This window comes from Rhododendron vialii, chromosome 13a (assembly GCF_030253575.1).
Source record: "Rhododendron vialii isolate Sample 1 chromosome 13a, ASM3025357v1".
NCBI classification, from domain to species: domain Eukaryota; kingdom Viridiplantae; phylum Streptophyta; class Magnoliopsida; order Ericales; family Ericaceae; genus Rhododendron; species Rhododendron vialii.
Window position 1 is genome coordinate 12,331,449 of NC_080569.1, and position 13,091 is coordinate 12,344,539.

Sequence of the window (13,091 nt, forward strand, 5' to 3'; positions counted from 1 at the left end):
GTTTGCCACAGGTAAGTTATGACATACGAGAACTGGAAAATCGTCGCACATGGCTTGCCACTTCTGTTCGAAAGACGAAGGTGTAGATGAATTGATAAGTGAGTGCCATGACGTGATGAAGTGCTTCCATTCCAGACCATTCCTTCCTTAGTCAGTACGAAGCCAGACTTGTTGACAAACTTTCGAGGGTGTTAGCCTCGGGCTACTCCACAATTGTAAAAACAATCATAAAGCATAGTGTCACATGGACGGACACCTTTGGAGTGGAAACCACTTATGCTTTAGACCAGTAATTTTAGTAGAATAAGTTTGCTAGCTATCTTTAGTACTTTAACTTAATATGCATTTTTAAACTCAAAAATAAAATATAACAGAAGGTTACGGTAGCTTACGGAAGATGAATGTGGCTATCGAACGAAGTGACTTCTTACGGTAAGCTTATGGTAGCTTCGAAAGAGAAAAGAAAAGACTTTCTTTTTCTCTCGAAAATAAATATTGACTAAACTACTAAATTTTTTGGATCGAGAGGCTGGTCGGGTGGTGGTTTGGTGGCAGCCTTGGGTTGAGTTTCTTGAAGAACTCAAGAAGAAACTCAATAATACCAAGAACAAAGTAAGAACAAAGAACAAACACAAAGTTTCTAGAGAGAAAAGTTGGAGAGATTCAAGATGTGAATTGAATGGCTTCACAAAAGGTTCTATTTATAGGAAAATGAGGACCTCTCTCCCCACCCCATATGGCCCCCCCCCCCCCCCATATATTTGCTCTATGGTTGAAGTCTAATTCTAGGTTCAAGTCTAATAAAAATATAGTTACAAAAATAAATGTTTCAATTTTCAATCTGTTTGAATCGGTGCAAAAATGTTATTTTTATGATCATTTCATCCTAAATGGTCATAATAAATTTTTGCCTCCAAGGCCTTTCAATGAACACCCTAAGAGAGTCTTAAAACTAAATAATGAGTTTTAGGGTGTTTATTGAAAGGTCTTAGAGCAAAAAATTCATTATGACCATTTAAAATAAAATGATCAAAAAAATACGATTTTTGACCTGGTGTATTTGTAGAAATTAAATAAATAAGATAAAATTAATTAAATAAAAACAAAATTTAAAAAGTGAAGGTGTTTTAAGAGGGGAGGGGGGGCCGGGGGTTAATCTGGATTTTAAGGGAAGGCTGGGGTTTGATAAAAAAAACAAAAACAAAAAGAGGGGGGGGGGGGGGGGGGGGGGGGGAGGGGAATAGCAATTTACATTTGTGAGACGAGTCAGGTATAACTTCCTCTTTGTTTAAACTGTATATAATCATCTGTGTTTCTTGCTTTTTGAAATTTTGATATCATTTGTTTGTGTTGTTACATTTTCATATTAAATGAAGTATATTAATTAATCTAATATCATTAACGTAAGAGTTTAGTACATTAGAGTAAAGTCTTTAACTGAAGTCTAATTAATGTGTTAAGTTATGCATATACGTAGTTAGTTGGGTTTCCACCTAAGGACTATTTAAGGGTCTTATTTAGGTGTTTCTAACGTAAGTAAGTGAAGTAGTAAAAAACAAAGGGAAAAACTATTTTCACTATTTCGGGCAAAGAAAGGTGTTTTTATTTGGTGGAGCTTTGGGCTCACACCATTGGTGCAGAGTGTGTGAGAGCCATACAACTTGAGTGTTGGGCTGATGTATCCTAAGGGAGAATAGTTGTTGTCTGCTGCATCGGTTGTTTGGGTTTCGCCCACCGCAGAGGCTATATCTCCTTAAAGAAAGCGAGATACCCGCGCCTCAGCCATTCTGGTGTTGTTTTGAATTTATTAAATATATATATTCTGCGGTAATTTCACCAACAATTTTAAGGAGATAATAAGCATGGAGCAAGCACCAGAAAAGACCAATGATAGCACTGGCGATCTCAACAAGCCCTTCAGGTTCAAAGGAGCTCATTTCAAGAGGTGGAAAGGAAAAGTTCTTTTCTACCTAAGCCTTCTCAAGGTTGCCTACATTCTCACCGGGAAAAATCCGAACAAGGTCAATGTCGACGAGATGAACGACGAAGAATACGAAGCTCATCAAGAGCAGGTGGAGAAGTACAACACAGATGAGTACAAGTGTCGGTATTATCTCTTGAATTGCTTTGCTGACCACTTTTATGATTACTATGATACAACTTACTCTTCTGCCAAGAAAATTTGGAAAGCTTTACAGAGCAAGTATGATACTGAAGAGGCAGGAGCAAAGAAGTATGCAGCTAGCCGATTTTTTCGCTTTCAAATGGTGGATGGAAAATCGGTTGTGGAGCAAGCTCAAGATTTCCAGATGATAGTGGCAGAGATGACATCCGAAGGCATCAAGATTGGGGACAATCTTGTGGTAGCAGGCATCATTGATAAATTACCGCCGTCTTGGAGGGAATTTCAAAAGACGATGCGCCATAAGCAAAAAGAGACGTCTCTAGAGACCTTGATCACTCGCATCCGCGTGGAGGAGCAGGCTAGAGGCCAAGATGCACTATTGACACAAGAAGGTATTGGGCATTCCACAAAGGTAAATTATTTTTCTGCAAGTAACCATAACCAACCCAAAAATCAGTTTCCTAGGAATGCTTATATGCAGCCTCACAAAAAGATTTATAAAAAAAATGGAAAATCTCACAACAAAGGATTTCATAAAAACTTTAACCAAGGACCCCCTTTGGAAAATCAACAAAACAATAGATGTTTTGTCTGTGGCAAAAGTGGGCATATTGCTCGAATTTGTAAGTTTCGAAAACGTGGTCCTGTTCCACAGGCGAACGTTATTCAGAAGCCATTTGTGGCAATGATTACAGACATTTGCATGGTTCAATATGTGGAAGGGTGGTGGGCAGACTCTGGTGCTAATAAGCATGTCTGCTATGACAAGACTTGGTTCAAAGTGTATACTCCCGTTGATGAAGAAAAGACGGTTATACTAGGTGACTCTAGCAAAACAAAAGTGCTTGGGAGTGGTGAGGTTGATTTAAAGTTTACCTCTGAACAAGTTTTGACTTTAAAAGATCTTCTATACACACCGTCCATGAGGAAAAATCTGGTGTCAAGTTATCTTTCAAACAAGGCTGGCTTCAAGCAAACTATGGAATCTGATCAGTAAGTGATAACTAAAAAGGGAACTTTTGTGGGTAAAGGTTATGTATGTGATGGAATGTTCAAGCTAAATGTTGAAATTAATAAAGCATCTACAAGTTCTATTTACATGATGTCTTCATTTAATTTCTAGCATGCTCGCTTGTGTCATATCAATAGTAGATATGTGGGAATCATGAGTAGTCTTGGATTAATTCCCAAATTAACAAAAGTGTTTAACAAGTGTGAAACTTGCAGTCAAAAATTAACAAAAGTGTTTAACAAGTGTGAAACTTGCAGTCAAGCAAAGATTACAAAACGACCTCATAAAAGTGTTCAAAGAACTACCGAACTGTTAGAGTTAATTCACACTGATTTATGTGAATTTGAAGGAATTTTAACCAGTGGTGGAAATAGATATTTTATCACTTTTATTGACGATTTTTCAAAATATACTACTGTATATTTGATAAAACATAAAAGTGAGAGAATTCCTTCAAGAAATTGAAAATCAATTCGGAAAGAAGATTAAGAGAATTAGAAGTGATAGAGGTTGAGAATATGTATCTTTTGGCTTTGACTCATTTGTTCAATCACTGGGAATTATCCATGAGATTGCACCACCATATTCACCTCAATCAAATGGTGTAGCTGAAAGGAAAAATAGAACGTTGATTGGGTTGACTAATGCCATGCTTATTGATTCAAGTGCCCCATCAAATCTTTGGGGTGAGGCAGTTTTAACAACTTGTTATGTGTTAAACAGAGTACCACATAAAAACACAAAACTCATACCTTATCAGGTGTGGAAGGGGCATAAGCCAAATTTGGGACATTTGAGAGTTTGGGGTTGTCTAGCTTTCGTAAGGCTTACAGACCCTAACATACCAAAATTGGGAGTAAGAACTACCACCTGTGCTTTTTTAGGATATGTGATAAATAGTACAACCTATAAATTTTTTGATATAAAAAATAATGTCATGATTGAATCAGGTGATGCTACTTTTCATGAAGAAAAATCTGCTTTTAAATCAAAAAATAGTGGGGGTCAAGTTTTCTCAGAAAATATTTTGTCCGAACCTAGTTCTTTTACTCCTCTTGTTCAAAGTCAAGTGAATACGGAAGTTGAACTTAGAAGGAGTAAAAGAGCTAGAGTTGAAAAAGATTTTGGCCTTGACTTTCATGTCTATAACGTGAATGATACTCCTATTTCTTTTCATGAAGCTTTATCGTCATTTGATGCTATATTTTGGAAATAGGCTATAAATGATGAGATGGATTCACTAACTTCAAATAAAACATGGAAATTAGTAGATTTACCACCAGGTTGTAAATCTATTGGATGTAAATGGGTCCTTCGAAAAAAGCTTAAACCGGATGGGTCGATTGATAAGTATAAAGCAAGACTAGTTGTAAAGGGTTTTAAACAACAAGCTAATCTTGACTTTTTTGACACATTTTCTCCGGTTACACGTGTGGCATCCATTAGATTGTTAATTGCAGTGGCTGCAATTTGTGATTTGAAAATTCATCAAATGGATGTAAAAACAGCTTTTTTAAATGGGGATCTAAATGAGGAAATTTATATGGACCAACCCAAGGGCTTTGTGGAGCCCGGACTAGAAAGCAAGGTGTGTAAGTTAACAAAGTCTCTCTATGGCTTAAAGCAGGCCCCTAAACAATGGCATGAAAAATTTGATTCCTGCATGATTAAGAATGGTTATAAAACTAATGAGAGTGATAAGTGCATCTACTATAAAACATGTGAGATTTCACATGTGATTATCAGTCTTTATGTAGATGATCTTTTGATATTTGGCTCTAACATGCATATTATTAATGAGACAAAAAATATGCTTAATAACCATTTTGATATGAAAGATCTTGGTGAAGTTAATTTTATTTTGGGTATAAAGATTACTAAAACAAGTGAAGGAATTTCTCTTGACCAGTCGCATTATATTGAGAAAATTTTAAAGAAGTATAACTATCTTGATTGCAGGCATGTTGTTACTCCTTTTGATGCTAGTGTGCATCTTTTTCCTGTTCAAAATGATAATGAAGTGATAAATCAAAAGGAATATGCTAGCATGATGGTAGCTTGAGATATGCGACTGATTGTATTAGACCTGACATTGCTTACGCAGTTGGAGTACTTAGCAGGTTTACTAGCAAGCCGAGTAGTGATCATTGGCAAGCTATGGAAAGAGTAATGAGATACTTATCTGGTACCAGAGCCTATGGTTTATTTTATAAAAAGTATCCTGCTGTACTTGAGGGGTATAGTGATGCCGATTGGAATACCTTGTCAGGTGATTCTCTCTCTACTACAGGTTACATTTTTACTTTGGGAGGTGGTGCTATATGCTGGAAGTCAAAAAAGCAAACAATTATTGCTAATTCGACTATGGAAGCTGAACTTATAGCTTTATCTTCAGCAAGTGAGGAGGCGAATTGGTTACGAGATTTGTTGCATGAAATCCCTTGTTGGGAAAAAACAATTCCTCCTGTGTTAATTAGGTGTGATAGCACTGCTGTAATTGGTATAGTAAATAATCGTTACTACAATGGTAAATCTAGACCCATACGAAGGAAACACAGTATTGTGAGATCCTATTTGAGTAGTGGCATCATAAATGTGGATTATGTTAAATCTTGTGATAATCTTGCAGATCCATTAACCAAGGCCTTGGCAAGAGAAAGGGTTTGGAGTACATCGAGGGGGATGGGGCTGAAGCCCATACAATCATGAATCATGTATGAGGATACCCAACCTGGTGACCAGAGATCCTGTAACCAGGTTCAATGGGAAGAACGAATCATACGGTGATCGTAAGAAATGCACTGATGTTATTTATGTCCATCCCTAAGATGTAAGTGCATTTATCCTGTAAGGTTGGAAGGTTGAGTTTTTAAACTCTTAATGTAAGTCTGTAGCTCGTATGAGTGGGATGTTAGTATTACAGGAGCACTCTTGACAGATTTCACCTACGTAAGCGTGGGAGTGGGGCCGCTTCCTATGAGATTAAGGGCTAATCTCAAATACGCTTATGAAAACTGGGATCAGCGCAAGGCCGTAAAGCGCTAGCTAATAAAGCTCATGTCAACACTTGAGTTATTATGTGTGAGCAACAATTCTTTATTTCCCCTAAGCAGTCATAGTTCAATGCTGAGCAAACTACTGACTCTGGATTAGAGGTTACTGTTTCACTACTGGAGGTTCAATGCAGAGCACACCTTCATGATGCGTAATAATTCCTCTTTGCCCGGTAATATATTTTTACTTTATTTAATATTCAAATGAGTGGGGGATTGTTGTTACATTTTCATATTAAATGAAGTATATTAATTAATCTAATATCATTAACGTAAGAGTTTAGTACATTAGAGTAAAGTCTTTAACTGAAGTCTAATTAATGTGTTAAGTTATGCATATACGTAGTTAGTTGGGTTTCTACCTAAGGACTATTTAAGGGTCTTATTTAGGTGTTTCTAACGTAAGTAAGTGAAGTAGTAAAAAGCAAAGGGAAAAACTATTTTCACTATTTCGGGCAAAGAAATGTGTTTTTATTTGGTGGAGCTTTGGGCTCACACCATTGGTGCAGAGTGTGTGAGAGCCATACAACTTGAGTGTTGGGTTGATATATCCTAGGGGAGAATAGTTGTTTGCAGCATCGGTTGTTTGGGTTTCACCCACCGCAAAGGCTATATCTCCTTAAAGAAAGCGAGATACTCGTGCCTCAGCCATTCTGGTGTTGTTATGAATTTATTAAATATATATATATATATATATATTCTGCGGTAATTTCACCAACAGTTTGTTCCATGTTCGTCTTTTTTCTCGAATGTACCTTGATAGAACCAACTAAATGACCTTTTCGTTTAATATGCGTTAGGTTACTTCTTTTTTTTTTTTTGGCAAATATTGAATACATTAGCGGGGTGTTCGTATGTTAGTTAACAGAATTCAGAGGCTTTCCATAGCCTTAATCCCAAACCTGCCTCTCGTGGGACTCGAACTCCGACCTCCACTGAATGAGAAATGAGACAACCAACTCACCAAGCTTAGTTTCTCGTTAGGTTACTTGTTATGTACCTTTTTTTGCTTAAAATTTCTTGTCCCAGCGAGCCACAGAGGTTAATTAACTTGACAACAAATTGATATCAAAATGACAATTAAACAACTGTTTCATCGGTGTTAGATTTCATTGGGAATTCAACTATCACTGCTCTAGCAGGGAATACACGTTCAATCGATTGTGTTAGTTGCTATGGGGTGCCTTGAATTCTGGAGTCTTGTTAGACAAGGAAAGTAACGTGGTTGAGGCGGTTGAGGCTTTTAATCGGTGTTTGTATCAGATTAGGAATCCTATTTTGTGCGCCTCTATAAAGGCAACTTTAGGGGTTAATGGTTTCATTCTTTTGGCTATTCCTTAGTATTGTCTTGTGGCATCCCTCAAAAGTTACCGATATTGCTGGCTTTCTGTTATCTCTTTCGTTCATAGTGAATCTTGCCATCCCTCGGCCGTGGAGTACGTTCTTGCTTTGTGTTTGAGTGGAACCACGAAAAACTTCTTGTTAATAACTGTTATCCGCCTCCGTATTCAGATTCATATATTTTACAGATCTCTAAATGAGCCCCCAGATTAGCTAATAACTGTCCTATTAAGGCTTAAGGTGTTGGGTGAAGATGTAATCTAAGTGAGCCTCTGCAGCCATCCTTCTCTTTACACACTCTTCATCTCTACTGTGACAATCCTCCATCTCCATTAGCCGCTGCACATTAGTCTCTCCGTCAAGAAACTGTTAGAAGAAATGGAAGAGAAAATCTCAAGTGGGTAAGGGAAATAACATTCGTAGAATCATCTTATTCCGTCTCCATTAGAGAACCCCCAGAAGTGATTTCATTCAGCTTTGGCTCCTCCTCCTGCATAATATACTCACTTTCTTAGTTTCCAAAATAGGTAAAGACTACCAGAAAAAAAAGACTACTACTAGTAGTCTAGTAGTAGTAGTAGTAGTAGTAGTTTCTTTTCAAGTACCCGGGGACACGCCATGATTTTCATTGTCTCTACTGCATTTCCGTTAGTATGTGGAACAAATGGTGTCTACAAGGTGTATTTAGGCATTTCATGTGTAGTACATGAGGTCTATGCATAGTTTTTTTTTCCACATAGATTGGACATTGAGATCCAAGGTTTCTTCCCTGTTCTTGATGCCTGACAACTGGTTGTACAGCAGCAAGAAACTTTATCTCAATGGGGCCACCGACTACTTACTCCTTCCACTTGATTCCTATCTTTTCTTCTTCTTCTTCTTCTTTTTCTGCAGAAGAAAGGGAGTTGAGTGGCTGGAAAATTAGAGGGGGCGGGGGAGGTGGGCCGTGATTGTGGATTGATGGGGGGGGTCTGTCATTTTTTTAACATCAACAAGTGGAGTCTGAGTCATGCAGATTTTGTGGTTACAGCTTCTTCATGTAATACTTGTTTTCCATGCAGGAAATGATTTACTCAGGACTTCTTGCACAAAAATCTCATCTACAATGAGATGACAGCGGCATCTGTTAATTTTGTGGTGCGATGGTGGTTCTTTAAATCGGATGTGGACACAGATTAGCAAGCAGAAAGTTCAAGCAAACCAACTTCTTGTTGCCTTATCTGAGTTGCCATGAGAAGGAAACGTCTAGTAAAGATTCAGTAGGGAAATTTAAACTACTGGACCGTGCGTTAATGATCCGTAGGCATGATGAAAGCAAGAATAGTGGTCGCAAAAGGCCAAATCAGTTGGTCACAAACACGATACAATACTATTGCATGGCTGGCTAATTCAACAGAAATTACTCAGGAAGAATAACTTCATGTGTTAGAAATTTAACATTCTCTCTTTTACGCGTTCTCTTGTTCAAGAACTTCCACCAGCATCATGAAGCTTCAAGCCCATGTTTTATTTCTGTGCATTTTTCGAAATGAAGACAACAAACTCTATGTCGGTCAAACAAAGTTATTGTATTCAATGCAGATCGAGATTTTTCGCTTTGCTGTAACGTTTTCATTTTATGCTAAAACACTTGCCGTGTTTTCCACTTGATTTGCAGCATTCGCTTGTACATGAAATGGTGAAAATGGACAACATATGTGCATGTCACTGACTCAAAAATTGAATAGAGAGAACGAAGTTCTAGCTCGATTCTACTTCATTTTACGTCTTGAACTCAGCTTCTCTCCTCTCTTTCTTGTTTCCTTTTCGGCCTTCCACTATATGTTTGCATGCTAGTATAGAAAATGATGCTAAAATCAAGGCAAAACTCTCCATTACGCAATGAGTTCGAATTCAACATGTCTGGAGTTATTGCAGAAGGACAGCATCATACCCGCGACTGTGTCATTTTTTTTAAAACAAATTTCTGCATTTTTTTTTTTTACAGTGCCACTATGTTGCTTTGTATTCATTGATTTTACAGTATTTTTAAATAGGTACCCTCATAATTTTCCATTATTTGAAGCAATGAGGACAAGGGTTAGACTAGACCCTACCTATTGGAATATATTCAAAGCAGTGCATGCAAGGCTGTGGTTCCACTACAAAGTCTATTCTACAAGGTCTTTGCACGACCTTTATGCTATATAATATATATGGTAAATTTTCTTTCTTCATTCACCTACTCTTACAACCTTAGATTGATTTCAGCTATGAATGGTGGTGTCTTATCCAGATGGCCTTGGAGAATTGTTTTTCTCTTCTCCTATTTGTTCTTCCTTAGTGAGTGAGGGTAATTGAGTTATTTGGTGTTTTATTTTAATAGAAAAAAAAGGAAACAAGAGACAGATATTTTTGAAATTAATAAGTTGTGGTGGACTGGACCCCTCCACCACCACCTCTAGTAATGAAGAAAAACAGGCACATACAGAGTGTCAATAATGGAAGGCCGAATTATTTTGTGCTTGTTATGGTTGCCAAGATAGTGGAAACGATAACAATTAAAGTTACAGCAATTAGACTATTTGGTTGACAACATGATCAAAGCATAATTAAGTGTCATTTTGGTTTTAGCTTTTCTTCAGTTGATAACTCCGAATAGGAAGAAGTTTTTGGGTGTCGAGCGGGTGCCACACACATGGTATGTCGTCGGCAATCCCATCCCTCTGAACGTGTTTTAGAAGGTTTGAATTTAGAGAGAGAGAGAGAGAGAGAGAGAGAGAGAGAGGGGATAAATATGAGCCGTCCAAAATACGTTTGGATGGTTGGAATCGCGGACGGGTACCGCCACATGGTACTTGCTTGGCATCCAAAAATTTCTCCCGAAGAGGATAAGTATAATGATCCACAATTGTTATACATAAACACTGTGTAGATTCTAATTAAGGAGACTAGAATGGAGGGCTTTAGGGGAAAGACTAAAGAGTGAAGTGGAGCTTAAAATGGAGGAGAGATAGAAAAAGGCTGAAAATTAGAGTAGCTTCTAGTATCTTCTACTCGTTTCCAGATCTCGATCTCAAAAGAAATACTAAAATCCCTCTCTAACAGCTTTGTAACATTCCTTGAAACACTCCTATACCAATTGTGTGTGCATTTTCCATTTACTTAAGTGATTTTCTTGAAGCAGAGAACTAGTGTCGATCGAAAATATGAGCACATTTTTTTCCTGCCTAGCTCTTGTTTTGAATTTTTATGTTTTACCCAATTCTTTTCTCTTTCTGACTCAACTTTTTGTGTTTGCAGAAACAAAAACAACGAATAGCGGAGAAGGAAAAAAACACTCGTCCTCTTTGATCATTTTTCCACGTTTAGTTCGAAAATTAGCATGCAAAATTGGTATCTTTTTCTGTGTTCCCTGAATAGTGGTTTGTTTGCTTTCTTAAAAAAAATGTTTCATAGTTAGTTTTCGAAAATGTCGAACGTTTTCCTGACACAACATTTAGCATTTGAAGAACTCATGTGGCAACATATTTGGCATGTGAATTGGAGCAACAAGAGATAGAAAAATACTCCCAATGTATCACAAAATATCACCTACTATAACTTGCAGGACACCTTGGTTTTAACAACGGTATTTATTATGGCGTGGAAGAAAGTTCTCCAAATTAACTGAGCATAACTCCCCAACTGTATAATAAATTGTCTTAATGTCAGTCCTCACCTCAAGTTTACCTGCCAAGATCCAGAAGTCTCCAAGTTGCTTTCCTCATTACAATTTGTTTAATTGGTAGTGAAAACTTCGAGCCAGAATCTTCTGTTTAGAAAACTCAGGGATTTTTCGGCCGTTCGATTTAAAACATAAAAAAAAAAAAATCACAATCTAACAGCCGAAAAATCCCTCAGCATAGAAGCACAGGATTTTCGGAATAGAGGAGATCGGACCCTAAAAATTTCTCCCTGGAAGATTTTAGTTCCTGCTTTTGATCTCTCTCTCTCTCTCTCTCTCTCTCTCTCTCTCACACACACACACACACACACACTCATCCCTTCCTTGCAGTACTAAAGAAGAATTTTGTGTTCTGAAACTATTGATCATGAAATCAGAATTCTAGAGCAAACAGTCACATCTATAATTGAATACTACTTACAATCTTAGTACATTTACATGGGGTATAACGAAACACAACTCTAAAGCCAAAACCCAACACTATGGAAGCTCAAAATTAAGGGCAGGGAGGGGTTAAGATAATTAAGACTGCCTTGAAGTGATCTCCTTAATTATGGTTCACAGATTTCTGTGGGAAATTAAGTACTAGCTAGGCATGCAACAGAGATTAGCTTAATTATAACTTCTGTTCCCATTAACTAATTAAGGCTTAAGGTGTTGGGTGTAGATGTAATCTAAGTGAGCCTCTGCATCCATCCTTCTCTTTACACACTCTTCGTCTCCGCCGTGACAATCTTCCAATATCCCCATTAGCTGCAGCACGTACACATGCAAGTCTCTCAGGGTCCAAAAAACAGTTGGGAAAAAAAATGAAGAGAGGAAATTAATTTCAAGACTAGCTAGGGAAGGGAAATTACGTTCATAGAATCATCTTCTTCCGTCTCCGTTGGAGAAGTAACCCCGGTGGTGATTTCATTCACCCTTGGCTCCTCTTCTCCTGCAAAACATGCAATTAATTTTTTAGGTTCCAAAATGGATACTATAAACTTGTAGTAGTAGTAGTAAAAGGAGTATGAGAGGATCGAGGAGGCGTTTTCAAACCTTGTTTGGTTGCTAAGAAACGGGCTAATGCTTGTGAGGTGGTGATGAGTAAAAGAAGGGAGAGTAGAAGAGCAGCAGAATGGAGGCTTTGCTTCATTTTGTTCTGCTCCTCAGTTTGGAGAGAGAGAGAGAGAGAGAGAGAGAGAGAGTTTGGGGAGTTTGGGGGTGGTGAAGGGGGCACATGCTTTGTTATAAATACATGCAAAGATAAGGGTGTACCCACTCTTGAATCACGTGAAGCCCCACCCCCCCCAAATGAGGCAGTTAACAGAGCTTACAAACACCATACAAGAGGGCCCAACCCACCACCATCATCATTTTATTACTATTTCTGCTCAACACCACTACTCTATGAGAGAGAGAGAGAGAGAGAGTAACTGTGAGGGTAGTGGTCTTGGTAAAGTCCAAAGACTACAAAAACAAATGTGCTATAGTGGGCTGACAGTCCACACAAGTCAACCTTTTGGAGATGGTGATAGCTGTTTCCCATATCACCTGCTTTATGTTTCACTAATGTTCTGCCACGTGTCAAAAAATTACTCGGAGAATTTTTTATCCGAAGGCTTTTAAATGTCTTGTTTATACTACTGAGAGATTCTGGCTGGAGTTCAGAATATAAAAGGTGGCAAACCGCATTTGCGGGATTTGGAGAAGTGTTGATGTATACAGCCTTACCTCTCAAGCAGAGAGTCTATTTTCACGACTCAAACTCGTGGCCTCTAGGTCATAATGAAGCAATTTTGCCTTGCGTCAGACCCGACCTTCAGTTCAAAAGTAAAATCTTTTGAATGTATCTATATGGAGCTAATCAAA

At 37.9% G+C, this 13,091-nt stretch overlaps 1 protein-coding gene across 1 annotated transcript; it reads right to left on the reverse strand.

Moving 5' to 3' along the window:
- Positions 1-11,619: 11,619 nt before the first annotated feature.
- On the reverse strand, positions 11,620-12,560 carry LOC131313463 (putative phytosulfokines 6). Its single transcript, XM_058341780.1, has 3 exons — positions 12,279-12,560; positions 12,095-12,174; positions 11,620-11,990 (listed from the first exon to the last, which is right to left on the reverse strand). The coding sequence occupies exons 1-3, from the start codon at positions 12,373-12,375 to the stop codon at positions 11,880-11,882; spliced, it is 288 nt and encodes a 95-aa protein (XP_058197763.1). The 5' UTR covers positions 12,376-12,560; the 3' UTR covers positions 11,620-11,879.
- Positions 12,561-13,091: the final 531 nt, after the last annotated feature.

Bases quoted from the DNA above. Each gene is read 5' to 3' on its own strand.
- LOC131313463 (XM_058341780.1), bottom strand. From the start codon at position 12,375: ATGAAGCAAAGCCTCCATTCTGCTGCTCTTCTACTCTCCCTTCTTTTA. The intron at 12,175-12,278 runs GTTTGAAAACGC...CATGTTTTGCAG, and splicing joins TTTCTTAGCAACCAAACAAG to GAGAAGAGGAGCCAAGGGTG. The intron at 11,991-12,094 runs GTAATTTCCCTT...TACGTGCTGCAG, and splicing joins AAGAAGATGATTCTATGAAC to CTAATGGGGATATTGGAAGA.